This window comes from Miniopterus schreibersii (genome assembly GCF_964146895.1).
Source record: "Miniopterus schreibersii genome assembly, chromosome: X".
NCBI classification, from domain to species: domain Eukaryota; kingdom Metazoa; phylum Chordata; class Mammalia; order Chiroptera; family Miniopteridae; genus Miniopterus; species Miniopterus schreibersii.
In genome coordinates, this window is record NC_138104.1 from 14254910 (window position 1) to 14269514 (window position 14605).

At 35.2% G+C, this 14605-nt stretch overlaps 1 protein-coding gene across 11 annotated transcripts in view; it reads left to right on the plus strand.

Moving 5' to 3' along the window:
• Positions 1-14605, plus strand: part of THOC2 (THO complex subunit 2) — a 100613-nt gene that overhangs the window by 59871 nt on the left and 26137 nt on the right. For all 11 annotated transcript variants that reach the window (XR_013997954.1, XR_013997955.1, XM_081124830.1 and 8 more), the window contains 9 exons: positions 2-132; positions 229-330; positions 3914-3998; positions 4995-5088; positions 5632-5712; positions 7438-7534; positions 9860-9977; positions 10812-10991; positions 11747-11911. Coding sequence is in view for 9 of the 11 variants with exons in the window: in XM_081124830.1 (XP_080980956.1) it covers positions 2-132; positions 229-330; positions 3914-3998; positions 4995-5088; positions 5632-5712; positions 7438-7534; positions 9860-9977; positions 10812-10991; positions 11747-11911 (1053 nt within the window). In the remaining 2 variants the exon portion in view is untranslated. The remainder of the gene's footprint in view (position 1; positions 133-228; positions 331-3913; positions 3999-4994; positions 5089-5631; positions 5713-7437; positions 7535-9859; positions 9978-10811; positions 10992-11746; positions 11912-14605) is intronic.

The window sequence follows — 14605 nt, forward strand, 5'->3', positions numbered from 1 at the left end:
GGAAGTTATCCTTAGCTGTTTGCTTAGCATTACTGACCAGGTACTACTTCCATCTCTTTCTTTGATGGACTGCAATGCTTGTATGTCTGAGGAACTATGGGGAATGTTTAAAACATTTCCATATCAGCACAGGTAAATACGTAATATTTTTGTATTTTGAACTACTATTCTAGTGCATTAACCTCTTAAGTGTTTAACTTTTCCTAATTCTTCATCTCATTTTTTAAGATATCGTCTGTATGGCCAGTGGAAGAATGAAACTTATAACAGTCACCCACTTTTAGTAAAAGTTAAAGCTCAAACAATAGACAGAGCCAAATATATCATGAAGTAAGTTTTAATTTATTTTCTTCATATTGATCTAAAGTATATCTGGATGTAATTTACTTTCTTTCAGCCAGCTTATGTCTGAGCCTCAATTTTGAGGAAGCCTGAGTATTTCTTAATGGTATAGCTAATTATACACTGCAGATAGAATGATTATTGATTTTTGTGGTTTTTTAGCTCATTTTGACTATCAAGGTAGTTTTTGTAGTTGCGTTTGCTTAGCTATGAAATCTAATAATAATCCTTTTTAATGCATTAATTATAGGATTTTTTTAAAAGGAAAACCTACTGTGGCCTTTGCTTAATTTGCATAAAACATTTAAGGGCTTGTACAAGGTAGTCAAAGGTCTAGGAATTGCTACTGCTGAAAGTTATTATAATAAAGATTTTTTTTCCTTCTGGAAGATCTAATGGAATTATGCAGAACTGTCTCCACAGGGAGTCAGCTTTAGAAAAATTTCAATCTCTTTTTATTTGTGTACTTTATTTTCATGTCATTAAAAGCACAAGAGTGATGTTTTTACTTCCTGCTAAACTGTTTCAAGTTTAATTATGAAAATTTTATACTTCACATTTAGTATTGGTTTAGATACTAATATACTGCTGTATTGCAAATATTTTCAGCAAGGCTTTGTTATTTATCACTCATGCTGTAGTATGGTTAGTCTAATTAAAAACAGTGCATTCTCTAGTTTAACTAGAGTTCATAGTTTGTGATATTACTGTTGTTGCCCAATGACATTGTTCCTGGTCACAGTCTACTGGGGAAACAGGTGTGTGCACAGTGACGATCTGGTTTAATAGGGGCTGTTATACAGTATGTATGAAGTTCTATGGGAGAATAGAGAAGAGAGTGAATTATTTCACCCCGTGGAAGTTAGGGGAAGCATGGAAAGAGATGGTATTAGAACTGATTCTTCTGAAAGAATTTTGACTTCCCCAGGTTAAAAAAACCGGATTCCCCAGGTAGAGTTCCTAGCTTAACAACAGCTAATATTGATGGAGCCATTACTATGTGTGGCAGGCACTGAACCAAGTGCTTTATATGGATTATTAAGTATTATTAAATCTCTTGAATAGATCTTTTCCACTCTCTACTGCCATTAACTTAGTTATTTTATCTGGAGTATTACAGTTCTTCAAAAATCCTTTAGTGACTAACCGTTGCCCACAAGTTATATGTTAAATTTTATGGTATGGTAAAGTACGAGACCCTCCATGACCTGTCCCTCCCTGTTTTCAACCTCATTTCCTGCCAGTTCTACCTCCAGCTGTACCTAGCCCACTTATGTTTCCCTGAATATGCTATGGTCTCCTTTTCCTTTGCATATATTTTTTTGTTTCTTCTGTTCATACAATTTTTCTCTTGCCTCTTTTCTTTCTCTGTCTGGTGCCCTAATGCTCGGAGAGTGGGCTCCAGTGTCACCTCCTCTGTGAAGCTTTCCATAGCACATACTGCTAAAAATAATTGATCTTTATCTGTACCAGCACTCTCCTATAGGCATATAATGCTATCATACCACTTAGATACATTACTATGATTATTTTTTTTATCTAATTTTTAAATAGTTTATATATTTACATTGTTTAAATTTCAGTATATATAGAAAGGTTGGCAGTAAAATGTCTCACCCATTTCCCTGTCCACTAAGTCCTCCCAAGGGGAAAAAAAGCCACTGTTTAGTTTCCTGTTTATCCTTCCAAATAATTTTATGTATATACAAGTGTGTAAAAATATATTCTCCCCTTTTTATACTATTGATAGCATATAATACGTACTGTTCTATGATTTGCTCTATTTAAGAGTATAAACATTTAAAAAATGGTTTTAACTGTCTCCTCAGCTGGACTGAGCATGAAGCAGAAGCTATTATTCATCCTTTTTCCTAATGCTTAGCAGTTTACCTATCCTAGAAGACATTAATATGAATGAATAAATTAAAATGTCACAGAATATGTGTAGAATTTTTAATGTACTTGGATTTTTGTTATATTTGTAACCTATAACTATTTCACCCAGCTTGAACAGTGTGATTTTGATACTGATTGAACTTTTTATGTTGAGAATGAAATGTATTAATTTATTACTTGCAGAATTTTACAAGTTTTGGTTACTGTTTAAAACATGAATTTGCTATATGGTACCTAATAATTCATTCTACAAATACTCATTGATTGTGTTCCATATGCTAGACAGCATGGTAGCTTGAGGGGAAGAAAGTATTCCTTGATACAGGAAGTTCTCTGGCTTAATCAAGAAAATATTCCTTTTATTTTTGTTTTTCCCTTCAGGGTGTTAGGAGGCAGAAGGGAACAGGATAGAAAATGTAGAGATGAAGGGTTACTTTGGCAAGTAGGAGGATCGCCTGAAATAGTAGGGTTAAAAGTAAGAACAGATGCTGGTAAGTTTTAAGGTAAAATAGTATCTCTTTTGTGGAAAAAATAAGAAACTAGGCCAAGGAAAATGAGAAAGGGAAGTAGTTGATGATGAAATAATTTTAATTGAAGGGTCAGTTTTGTCATAAGAAAAGCTCCTTAAGCTTGTCACTTCCACAATGGTCACATTCCTTGAGCGGAATTCATTATTTGTTTCATTATATTTTCATTCTAGAAAGCTTCCTGTCACTTGTAAGCTTTTCAGGTTTCAAGTTTCTAGATTTATTATGTAATAATCTCACTGGAAGAGTTGAAGATGGTGTATAATAATTGCTTTGAACTGTAGACATTTCATAGATAAACATTTCCAGAATGTTAGTAAAACAATACGGAGCAGAGGAAGAATTAAAGAGGAAGGAGAGTAGAATTGATTTATCAAAAATTGTTTACTTTGAATATGAAAGCCAGAGAACTTCCTGTATCAAGGAATATAGTATTGGCTATTACTCTGTTAGGGTCACTGAGACAGATGGCACGGAACATTTCATGACATTATATCAAATTGGATATCTTAATCTCTAAACTGATAAAAATAGCCCTTCTTAATCTAAAATAATCATGATTATAAGTTTTATATAGTTGTAGAATATCTTAGAGTTTTTTTTTTTTTAAAGAATATTTAAAAATATATGTCTGTTGTTTTCAGAGAGAGGAAGGGAGAGAGAGAAACATCAGTGATGAGAGAGTCATTGATCGGCTGCCTCCCACACACCCCCTACTGGGAATTGAGCCGGCAACCCGGGCATGTGCCCTGACCGGGAATCGAACCGCATCTCCTGGATCATAGGTTGATGCTCAAGGGAATCGAACCGCATCTCCTGGATCATAGGTTGATGCTCAACCGCTGAGCCATGCTACCTTAGAGTTTTAATGCTTATTAGACTATTACTATAAAATGGAAATGTGTATATTATAAATTGTTAAGCTCTAATACAAAACTTTAATACCGTCAGGGAGAATGGCTAATCAAAATAGTTCAAGTGCTGCAGTAAAGTCTGTGATAAATGTGGTTGTTTACATGGGTCCATTTTGAATATTTGGCAAGGAATTGTTTTATTGTGTTTTCCCCCCATCATGTAACAAAGTTATCATTAGCATTACAAGGGAAATTACTTAAGATGATCTGTGTCACCTTTTTCTCCCCTTTCAGGCGTCTAACCAAGGAAAATGTGAAGCCTTCTGGAAGACAAATTGGGAAGTTGAGCCACAGCAATCCAACCATTTTGTTTGATTATGTATGTTTTCAGGTTAATATTATTTCAAGGGTGGTTTTTTTTTGTTTGTTTGTTTTTTGTTTTTTTGTTCTTTAAGTCAGCACAAGTAGAAATGGAATGATACAGTTCTTAAAATGTTTCATAGTTTTAAAAATGTTTCATAGTTTTAGGGGGGAAAACCTTTAGCAAATGAATCCTTGTATGGTTATTCTAGAAACAAAACTCAGTACACAATATATTTAACAAATTGATTTATTTTTATAATATGTAACAATGCTGCTGTTATAAACAGTGTAACATCTTGTTTACCACATTTTAATTTATAGGAGCATTAGTAGATTCACTATTTGATTTTAGTTGTTAGAAACATTTGAATAACATTTCATTGTGATTTAGATACAATACTTTCATATTTAGACAGATTTCTAAAAAACATTTGGTTAGCTTCTTTATTTCTAAAATTCAAGTTTAGATACTTTGTGATTATTTCCTAATTGGAAAATGTAGCCCATGAAAACATAGGGAGTCCCAAAAAAATGTATACACACTTTAACAGCTGATTTCTTTTTCTTTTTTTTCTTTTTTTAATATATCTTTATTGATTTCAGAGAGAGGAAGGGAGAGGGAGAGACAGAGAGATAGAAACATCAATGATGAGAGAGTCATTGATTGGCCGCAGCCCGCAACCCGGGCATGTGCCCTGACCGGGAATTGAACCCCGATCTCCTGCCTAGGTCGATGCTCAGCCACTGAGCCACGCCCGGCCGGGCCAGCTGATTTCTGTTATGTCTTTAAAATGAAATGTATTTTAATGAACACTGCCTTTATAATTATTCAAAGTGTATATACATTTTTTGGGACGCCCTATTATTTCTAAGGAAATAATAGCATAGTAGATTTTATATAAATACAAAATGAAGGAAACTACTTTTGAAAAATGAAAAGTATAGCCATTATTTAGTTAGCACAGAAGTTCTCTTTTGATTAGTTAACACCATGTATGTTGTTATCTTCCAGATTTTGTCACAAATACAGAAGTATGATAACTTAATAACACCTGTAGTAGATTCACTGAAATACCTCACTTCATTGAATTATGATGTCTTGGCCTGTATCCTTTTAAGTGAAGTAATACATACATTTCACATTCCATAGATCTTAATGGTGAATGTTTTATTTTCATTCTAAGCTCTGTTAGTAACTATCTGAGATTGATTCAGTTGGCTGATCTGAAGGTTGGCCAGTCAGGAGTTTGCACGCGTGTGTGTGTGTCTGTGTTGTGTATAGGGAGAGACAGTGTTACATTTACTAAACATTTTTTTTTTATCACCCCACTAATTACTCAGTGTTTGGAAAGAAAAAAATGTCCTTTTCTTTTTATTATTAAATTTATTGGGGTGACATTGGTTAATAAGATCATACAGGTTTCAAGTGTATAGACATTTTGACATAGGTGGAGCCTGTGTTGCTTGCTGAAAGGTGAAAAAAAGCTAAGGAAGAAGAGTTGGTACTATAGTGAGTGTATTTTTCATTAATTTGCAGTAACTTGAAGCTAACAATTTCATTTTCCCCCAAGATTTGGCATTTTTGTTATTGTGTTAAGAGTCTTCATTAGAAATGTAGTGACTTAAAATTTTTTCTTAATGTGCAAAAGATTGTATCATTGAAGCTTTAGCTAATCCAGAAAAGGAGAGAATGAAACATGATGACACAACCATCTCAAGCTGGCTTCAGAGTAAGTATTTTTATTTTTCCAAGGATGATATTTCCATCCATTATGACTGCTATGCTGTGTGTTCTATCATCTACGCTAAGGGCCTATTGGCAAGAGCTCTTGAGAATAGCCACTCAGCTCTTTTACTGGTGTCCAGGTTCTTGACCGTATAGGGAGGTTCATGTAGTACTTACTCATTTTGCAACCCAAGAGGCCAGTATTACTGGGGAGATGAAAATTCCTTTCTATTATTTTAGAGGAATTAATCTTAAGGGAACTATTCTCCTTTAATTTCCATCCCGAAGTTTCAGTCATCTTAAAAGAACAAAAACTTGTTTTTTAATAAAAAAAAAACCCCTAGCCTTTAAAGGAATTTTCTTGTATCTTTGATTTCTAGCAGCCAGTTCCCTTTTTTTCCCAACCTGTCCTGTCTGATAGCTGAATCTTGCAGTAGCTCCCCATTGCCCTTTAAAGTCTGCTATCTAATAGGTCATACAAGTAAGTTCTTTGGGAATCAGGTTCTTACTGTGTTAGCCTCGTCTTTTGCTCCTCCTAAAATTCTAGGTTCCATTAATACTGAAGTTCTTGCACTTTACTTGTCCCATTTGCACATTATTCTCTCTACTTGGAATACTCTTCCGTGCCTGCTCATCTTCTTACATCTTAGATTTCAGCTTAGAGGTCACTTTCTTTGGAAAGCTTTCCCTGTGAAAGCTCCTACCCAAAAGTTGGAATTAGGTGCCTTTCTTCTGTACTCCTGTGGAATCTTTTATTCATCGTAGTTATTTCAGTTTACTTTCTTTTTTTAAAAAAATATATCTTTATTGATTTTAGAGAGGGGAAGAGAGAGGGAGAGAGAGGTAGAAACATCAATGATGAGAGAGTCGTCATTGATCGGCTGCCTCCTGCACGCCCCCTGCTGGGGATCGAGCCCGAAACCGGGCCTGTGCTTTGACCGGGAATGGAACCGCGATCTCAACTCCTGAGCCATGCCCGGCTGGGCTCAGTTTGCTTTCTTTATCCCTCACTAGACGGTAAGCTCCTTGAGGGCAGAACCTGTGTTTTGTCCATTATCCTTTGGGTGCTCAGCAAATAATTGTTAAAAAGGCTACAGACAACTTGACTTTACTAGACTTTCTTCCTCTTTACTTGACTGGGATTTTCTCTCTACTCACGGTAGGATAAGGACCACTGGTTAAAATTGGTCTTTTTTCTGCTTCTTGGCCTGGCAATGCTTTCTTTACTTGTTTCCTTGTCCCTCCACCGCTAGTAGATAAAAATATTTTTTTTCATGATTCAAACATTTGAGGGGCAGGTGTTTTCTTGACTGACCATTCAAGTTTACTGAGTGATCTGAAAGATTTTGTCGTGGCCTAATTAATGTCACAGGCTCTGGAAACAGGCCATATACATTTGAATCACCGCTGTACCTCATACCAACTATGTGACCATGATCAAGTTACATTATATATGTGTCCTAAATTTTCATCCAACCTGAGATGATTATTGTAAAGATTAAATGAGATAGTAAACATAAGTGCTTATTTAGTACAGTGTTTGGCATATGCGTCCTCAATAAATATTAGCTGTTATCTATTATAAAACACTATTAAGTGGCATCACCAATACAATTATTGCTACCTCATTTTGTTTTAGAAATTGAGTTAGTAGAAGAAATGACATTGAATATTGTACTTTTTGTTCTATGGATTGTTTTTTAAAAACCCTTTTTTAAATTTCACATAGGTCTGGCTAGTTTCTGTGGTGCAGTTTTTCGTAAATATCCAATTGATCTTGCTGGTCTTCTTCAATATGTGGCTAATCAGCTGAAGGCGGGCAAAAGGTATTGATAACAAATTCTATATAAATGAAGTTCAATAATTAGAGTGCTTCTGGTGATATTGGGATATTGAGATTTCTGTTATCCTGAAATACTATTTGTTGATTGTAGGCTTAAGTAGAATAGTTGCTTGCTCACTTATGTATGTGGAATTCTTTAATTAAAATAAAATTTAATTTAATACATAAACACTTTTTTGCAGAAAGAAATTAATGTTTGGCTATATTTGTAACTTTAAAAAGACTAACTCATTTTGACTACCTGTTTGTTAGGCTTTTGAATAAATGGTTAATAGTATATTGTAAATCCTTTTATGACAAAACTATTGATTATGTTACTGGAAAGTAATTGGCCTTTACACTGAGCATTTGGTAGGAACATGTTTATTTTGAGGGTGTATATAGTATCTTTAACACAATTATTTTTGGAGTTGGAACTTTAGAGAGACATAAGCTTACATAAATTTTGAACAGTACCTTCTTTTCTTTATAAATACTGAGTTTTATTATTTTATTCTGGGCCAGTATCAGTGCTTAGAGTTTGAATTAGTATATATATTAAACCTTATCAGCAGTAGACTGACTAGAATCAAAGAACTGAAAATTCTTTTCAAAAGCTTTCTGGTAGAAAGCAAACAAAAATCTGTAAAGCTATCTGGTGTTCCAAACAAGTATTACCTAAATAATTCTTTTTTTGTTTTTTTTAATCCTCACTTGAGGATATTTTTTCCATTGCTTTTCAGAGAGAGTGGAAGGGAGAGAGGGGGAGAGAGAGAGAAACATTGATGTGAGAGAGGCACATTGACTGGTTGCCTCCCACACGTGCCCCAGGATCAAGATTTTGACCAAGGTACGTGCCCTTGGCTGGTCTTAAACCCTGGGACCCTTCAGTCTGTGGGCTGATGCTCTAACCACTGAGAAAAACTAGCTAGGGCTACCTAAGGAATTCTTGACATTATTATTTTGGGAGTATTATTATAAGTTTATTATAACATTATTATAAGTTTAGGGAAAACTTTAAAAAATAATATTTGGATTCAGGATTTTATCAATATAACACTTATGTTATGCTCATCTGATCAGCCATTCCTATACATTTTACTCTTCTGTGTCTATAGTCCAGGAGAACATAATGTTATTTTTAAATATATAATTCAGTTCTCTGTACTGTGAATATAGTTTTTGTGACCATCTAATTAAAAGATAGCTTAAAGAAAAATTAAAATATTTTATTGGTACTTGTTGCATACTAATTTGCATGAGTCCCCTCTTGTTTTCAAAACCTATGTTTAGGGAAGACTAGGCCAGTTGAAAGAGTAAGCACTTACTAAGAATCTTAGGAAAGTGTTCCTTTTTCTATTAACTTGTGTATTGGATATGTCTAGCTTTACCTTTGGAAATAAACCCTGCATTTGTTTTGTGGGAAAGAACGTTTTCACTTTATCTTCATTACTTAACTAATTAAAGAAGATCTTGGAAGTCATAGGTATTATTTCCATTGGCAGTCCTAAACTCTAAGAATTAAAATGTCTAACTCTTGCACAGCAATAAATGTGCTTAAGGGTGGCCACTAAATTGTCAAATACCACAACTTGGAACTTCTGGCCCCCTTCCTTTTTTCCTTCCTTCCCTCCATTCCTTCCAAGTGTGTGTGATTGTTTAAAGAGAGATGGCTCTATACCATCAAAAATATTTATTGGCCATCCCGTACTGGAGAGTTAAAAAAATGCTATGGAGGACATTATTGGGTCAACTGATAAAAACGAAATGTGAACTCTAGATTCCACTGATAAAAATGAAATATGAACTGTACATAAAAGTACTGTATCAATGTTAGATTTACTAAAGTTGATAACTGCTGTGGTTATATAAGAGAATAGTTGTATTTTTAGGAAATACAGTCTTAGGAACTTTAGGGATGAAATGTACCCCTAAAATGATGTTACATACTAAATGAACTCGTAAATGGTTAAAAAAGTGTGTGTGTGGGGGAAGGAGACAAAACACAAATGATAAAGCAAACAGGAGTAAAAGTGTTAATAGGTGAAGTTGGGGTAAAGCTTTGGACTGTTTTTATCTTTGCATGCTATCTGTGCATTTGAAGTTATTTCCAAGTAAAAAGTTGAAATAAATGTAATCATATTACATGGCCCAAATATTTTTTCAGTATAGCTCTAGGAATGCAGTTTTTCCTTAAAAACTGCTTCAGCACCTTTCTCTTTCTCCTCATATTTATGTACAAATAGTTTAGGGGTTCTCAATTATAATATATTATCACTTTTATGTTTGAAATTTCGACTATAGGCTGTTTCTTATTTTTTCTAAATAGTTTTGACCTGCTTATATTGAAAGAAGTGGTACAAAAAATGGCAGGAATAGAAATTACAGAGGAAATGACAATGGAACAACTAGAGGCCATGACTGGTGGAGAGCAACTAAAAGCTGAGGTGAGACTTGCTATTTTTATTTATTGATTTTTTTTTTAAAGTTCAAAATGTGTGCATGCTCATAGTAAAGAACCCAAACAGTACATAAGTACATAAAGCCAAACATCAAAGCCATACATATTCTCTTCTCACAACTGCCTAAGCTTCCTTTTAATAACTGAGATATACTAGTGATTTTAACCTTTAGTTTTATATTTAAAAATTTTTATTTATTAATTTTTTTTAGAGAGAGAGAGAGAGAAAGAAACATTGATTTGTTGGTCCACTTATTTATGCATTCATTGGGTAATCCTTGTATGTGCCCTGACTGGGGATCGAACCCACAACTTGGCATATCTGGACGATGCTCTAACCAACTGAGCTACCTGGCCAGGGCATATTTTAACCTTTTGAAAAAGCTGAAACAAAATATAAAAGGAATACTTTCTTGATTATATCTTCCCCTCAAGCTACCATGGTGTTTGTAAGGGAAATGAACAGCAAATCTGCTATGGTCCTTGACATCCTAACTGGCATAAATTTGAACATAGTTACTCTGTTGTTGAGTCTGCTCCATACTGAATAAAGAATAATCCTTTATAAGGGACTGCATGGCAGAAAATGGAAAATATGCAGAAGTTTCAAGGAAATTGACAGTTATCTTTAAGTCAGTGATTATAACCAGTAATGGTGTCACTAAAATAAATTTGCGAAGAAAGGGAAGTAATGTAGACTATGAGTTGTTTTTGTTTTTTTAATCTTCAGGATTGTAACTGAACCTTTTCTGTCTTCTTCAAATCACATGGCATGTGTTATGTACTATACGCTGGTAAATTTATGTCTTCTCTTTTGCAGGGTGGTTATTTTGGCCAGATCAGAAACACTAAAAAATCCTCCCAGAGATTAAAGGACGCACTATTGGACCATGATCTTGCTCTTCCCCTTTGTTTGCTTATGGCTCAGCAGAGGAATGGGGTGATCTTTCAGGAAGGTGGAGAGAAACATTTGAAACTTGTGGGAAAGCTCTATGATCAGGCAAGTTAAAGTGGTTTTTGTGTTTATGTTGATTTTTTTCATCCTGATAATGGCAACTATAGAATGTTCTATAACTTGAAAAATGTCATTTTGCACATATGAGTGTGAAACAGCTCTAATGTAAAGTAGACATTCAGGAAATGGGCTATTTCTGTGTAAATTATGACATTTAAGCGATGGCTCTAGGAGATGTAATGATATTTATAAGGTTTTCCATTAAGTAGATAACTTTAAGTTGCTCTCATATCTTTCGTAATCTCTGGAATTTCAATCACAGCAAAGTAGATGTGATCTTTATTAATAAAGTATATTCATAAATATTAAGCACCAAAACATATGTTTAGCTTATAAAGTGTGTTTAACTGTCACTATATTACAAGGAAAAAAGATCACATATATTTTATAAATGAAGTTTTCATCTTTTAAGGACTTGTGTATACACAAAATTGTCGTATGTGATTTAGGTAAATATATTCTGCTACTAAAAGTGAAGAACAGTAGTTTGGAACTTGAGACCTGGTTGATCTTAAAGCTCTGGACTAGCGTACTTTCAGTACCTTGGCATCTTTTTTGTAATATGATTATGTTTGTAGATTGTCTTTAAAGTTCTTTCAATTTGTAAAATTTGAGTTCTTGTTAATCAAAATATTGTTTAAATGACACTTTAATCATTTCGGAAAATGTTTATATTATTTTTGTAAAATGGTAGCACATGTGTTTTTATTTGTCTTTTTTTTTTTTTTTTTTTAATTTAGTGTCATGATACCCTGGTACAGTTTGGTGGGTTTTTAGCATCTAATCTAAGCACAGAAGATTATATAAAGCGAGTGCCTTCAATTGATGTGCTCTGTAATGAATTTCATACACCCCATGATGCAGCATTTTTCCTGTCTAGGCCAATGTATGCACACCATATTTCAGTAAGTATAAATATCTTTGCTGCTGTTCAAGAACAATTCCAAATTATTTTTATCTGTTTTATTTGTAAATGCATTTTACTTTGAGATAGATATACATTGTCTCTTGGAGAGTTACTCTTTTGTTAATACTCAGCTCTGAGCAGTGTACAATGAAAATGCTCCCTTCTAAAAATAAGTCTTACTAGTTCTATAATTTTATTCTTACTTTGTCGCTGTTTGTATAGGTTGATGTCTTATGGGCCCTCTAGAAATATAGTTCTCAAATATTAGTGTAGATGAGAATCAATAGCGAAGCATTTAAAATTTTTATTTTTAAATATATCTTTATTGATTTCAGAGAGAGGAAGGGAGAGGGGGAGAGAGAAATAGAAACATCAATGATGAGAGTGTCATTGATCGGCTGCCTCCCGCACGCCTCCGACTGGGGATTAAGCCCACAACCCAGACAAGTGCCCTGACCGGGAATCGAACCGCAATCTCCTGGATCCTAGGCCGATGCTCAACCACTGAGCCACGCCCAGCCAGGTGCGAAGCATTTTAAAACTCAGTCCCATGTCCCCTAATTCTAATTTTTTTTTAATCCTCACCTGAGGACATTTCATTTTTAGAGAGAGGGGGAGGGAGAGGGAAAGAGGGAGAGAGAGACAGAAACAGAAACATTGATTGGTTGCCTTCTGCACGTGCCCTGATCAGGGCCAGGATTGAACCTGAAACCTAGGTTTATGTCCTGACCTGGAATTGAACTGAGGCCTTTCAGTGTATGGGACAACACTCCAACCAACTGAGCCACACCGGCCAGGGTCCCCAATTCTAATTTAGTAACTTGAATGGTATCTGGAAATTTCTGTTTGTTTTGTTTTTATTTGTTTGTTTTTTAACAAGTGTTAGATGATTCTGAAATAAGTGAAACACTCCTGTTGAATACAGAGTCCTATTTCCTCAATGACAATATCTCTGTCAGATAGGTGACTTGCTGTTATGCATACTGCCTTGAAAGAAATATAGGCAAAAAGACTTAACCAGTCCCAAACATTCTAAAAAAATCTTATAGTTTCTGTTGTGTAACTTTTAGGAAAGGTGTATTTATGGTTCTTGTTTTATTTCTCTCCACCTAAATGAAACAACTAAAAACAAAAAACATCATAAAAAGCAAACTGGAGCCTTCGTAGTGCCTAGGAAAAGGAGGCAGCCCTCTATCTGCCACTGTTACCTGCAAAGCAGTGACCTCTAATTGGAATTCATTATTCTTTTTCCCTCAGGACTATGGTCAATCCTCTGTTTGGAAACTGGGATACTTCCCCACTCTGACTGTATTTCCCAGCATATTCTTAATTTTTGGATTCCTAAGAATTGAATTCTGGCCCTTTTGTTTGTTTATTGCTTTTAAGTCTGTACTATACAAAGCTTTCTCTACATATTTTGGGGAAGATCTTAGTCCTGTCTCTTAAACTAGAATACCTTCTTTATTCCCAGTAGGGATACAAGGCTGTGTAGTAAAGGCATGGAAAAAGGCACTGAGAAATTTGGTGTATAATTGATCATTTAACCTACCACTAGCTCTTAGTGTTTACATATCAACTGCCACAGTGTCACACTTCCCTCTAATGACTAACTGACTGTTAATTGATTTAATTATCACTTTATTTGCATGCAGCGATTCTTTGCTATACTCTCTAGAGGGGAATGGTGGATAAGGGAGAAGGATTAGGCCTTATCTTCTTTAGAATCTCTCAATCCAGAATATTTTACGCTCTTTGCATAGTTATGTCTTGTGTTGTCGCCTCCCTCCCCCCCCCCCCCCCCCAGCAGATCAGAGAGAATTTCTTCATCTCAGGAATCCTAACCTGCCCTGTGCTATACTAAGAGAACACACTAATCAGTCATATCGAACCCTAGCAAACAGGAACACCTGCTTGCCTGATGTTGGCTGAACTTTTCCAGGTCAGAAAATGGAGCAGGTCATTCATACCAATAGCTACCTTTTCTGTAGCCTGTGCAAAATATTATGCTGTTGCCATTTAAGAGATACAACAATCTAAGCAAAGAAATTTCATTTCCTTCTCATGGTTGAGGAATAAAACAAAGAACTATACAAAGGTGGCTACGCAGAGGCTACATGCCACCCTCTGCAAATGGAGTTCCTCAGTAACCTTGGTAGCACTGGATGATATCCAGCCTTCCCTGGGGATCCTTGCTTTTGCTTTTTGGGTAAAAGCCTCTCTTGAAGAGCCTTCGATGAGAGAATATGAGTATTGGAGAACTGCTAGTCCCTTCCATAAGTTGACTACCATCAGGCTTTCATGGGAATAATTCAGCCAACCAAACACTGCTTAGATTATTGGGCCAGCAAGACCTTTTTTGACCAGTAATTAGAAGTACAGCAATAACTGTGGCTATCAGCTCTGTTCCATAGATCTAGTCCTCCAGGTGACTTGTGATTTAGAGCTATTATGCCTCTCCATTTGACTGAAGCGAAGATGTGGGCTTGATGAGGGAGTTAAACTGACTTAGGACAAGGAAATGTTCATCCTACGTAAATATGCAGTGTAGGTATCTTTTCTGATCAAGCCTATTTTTTTAATTAGATAGAGAATAGGGGGTGCCTAGCAATAGAAGTCACAGATTCAGAACCAGAGGGTTGGGGAGACTGGGGCTATCATGTGACCCTATCATACCTATGACCTAATTGTTTAG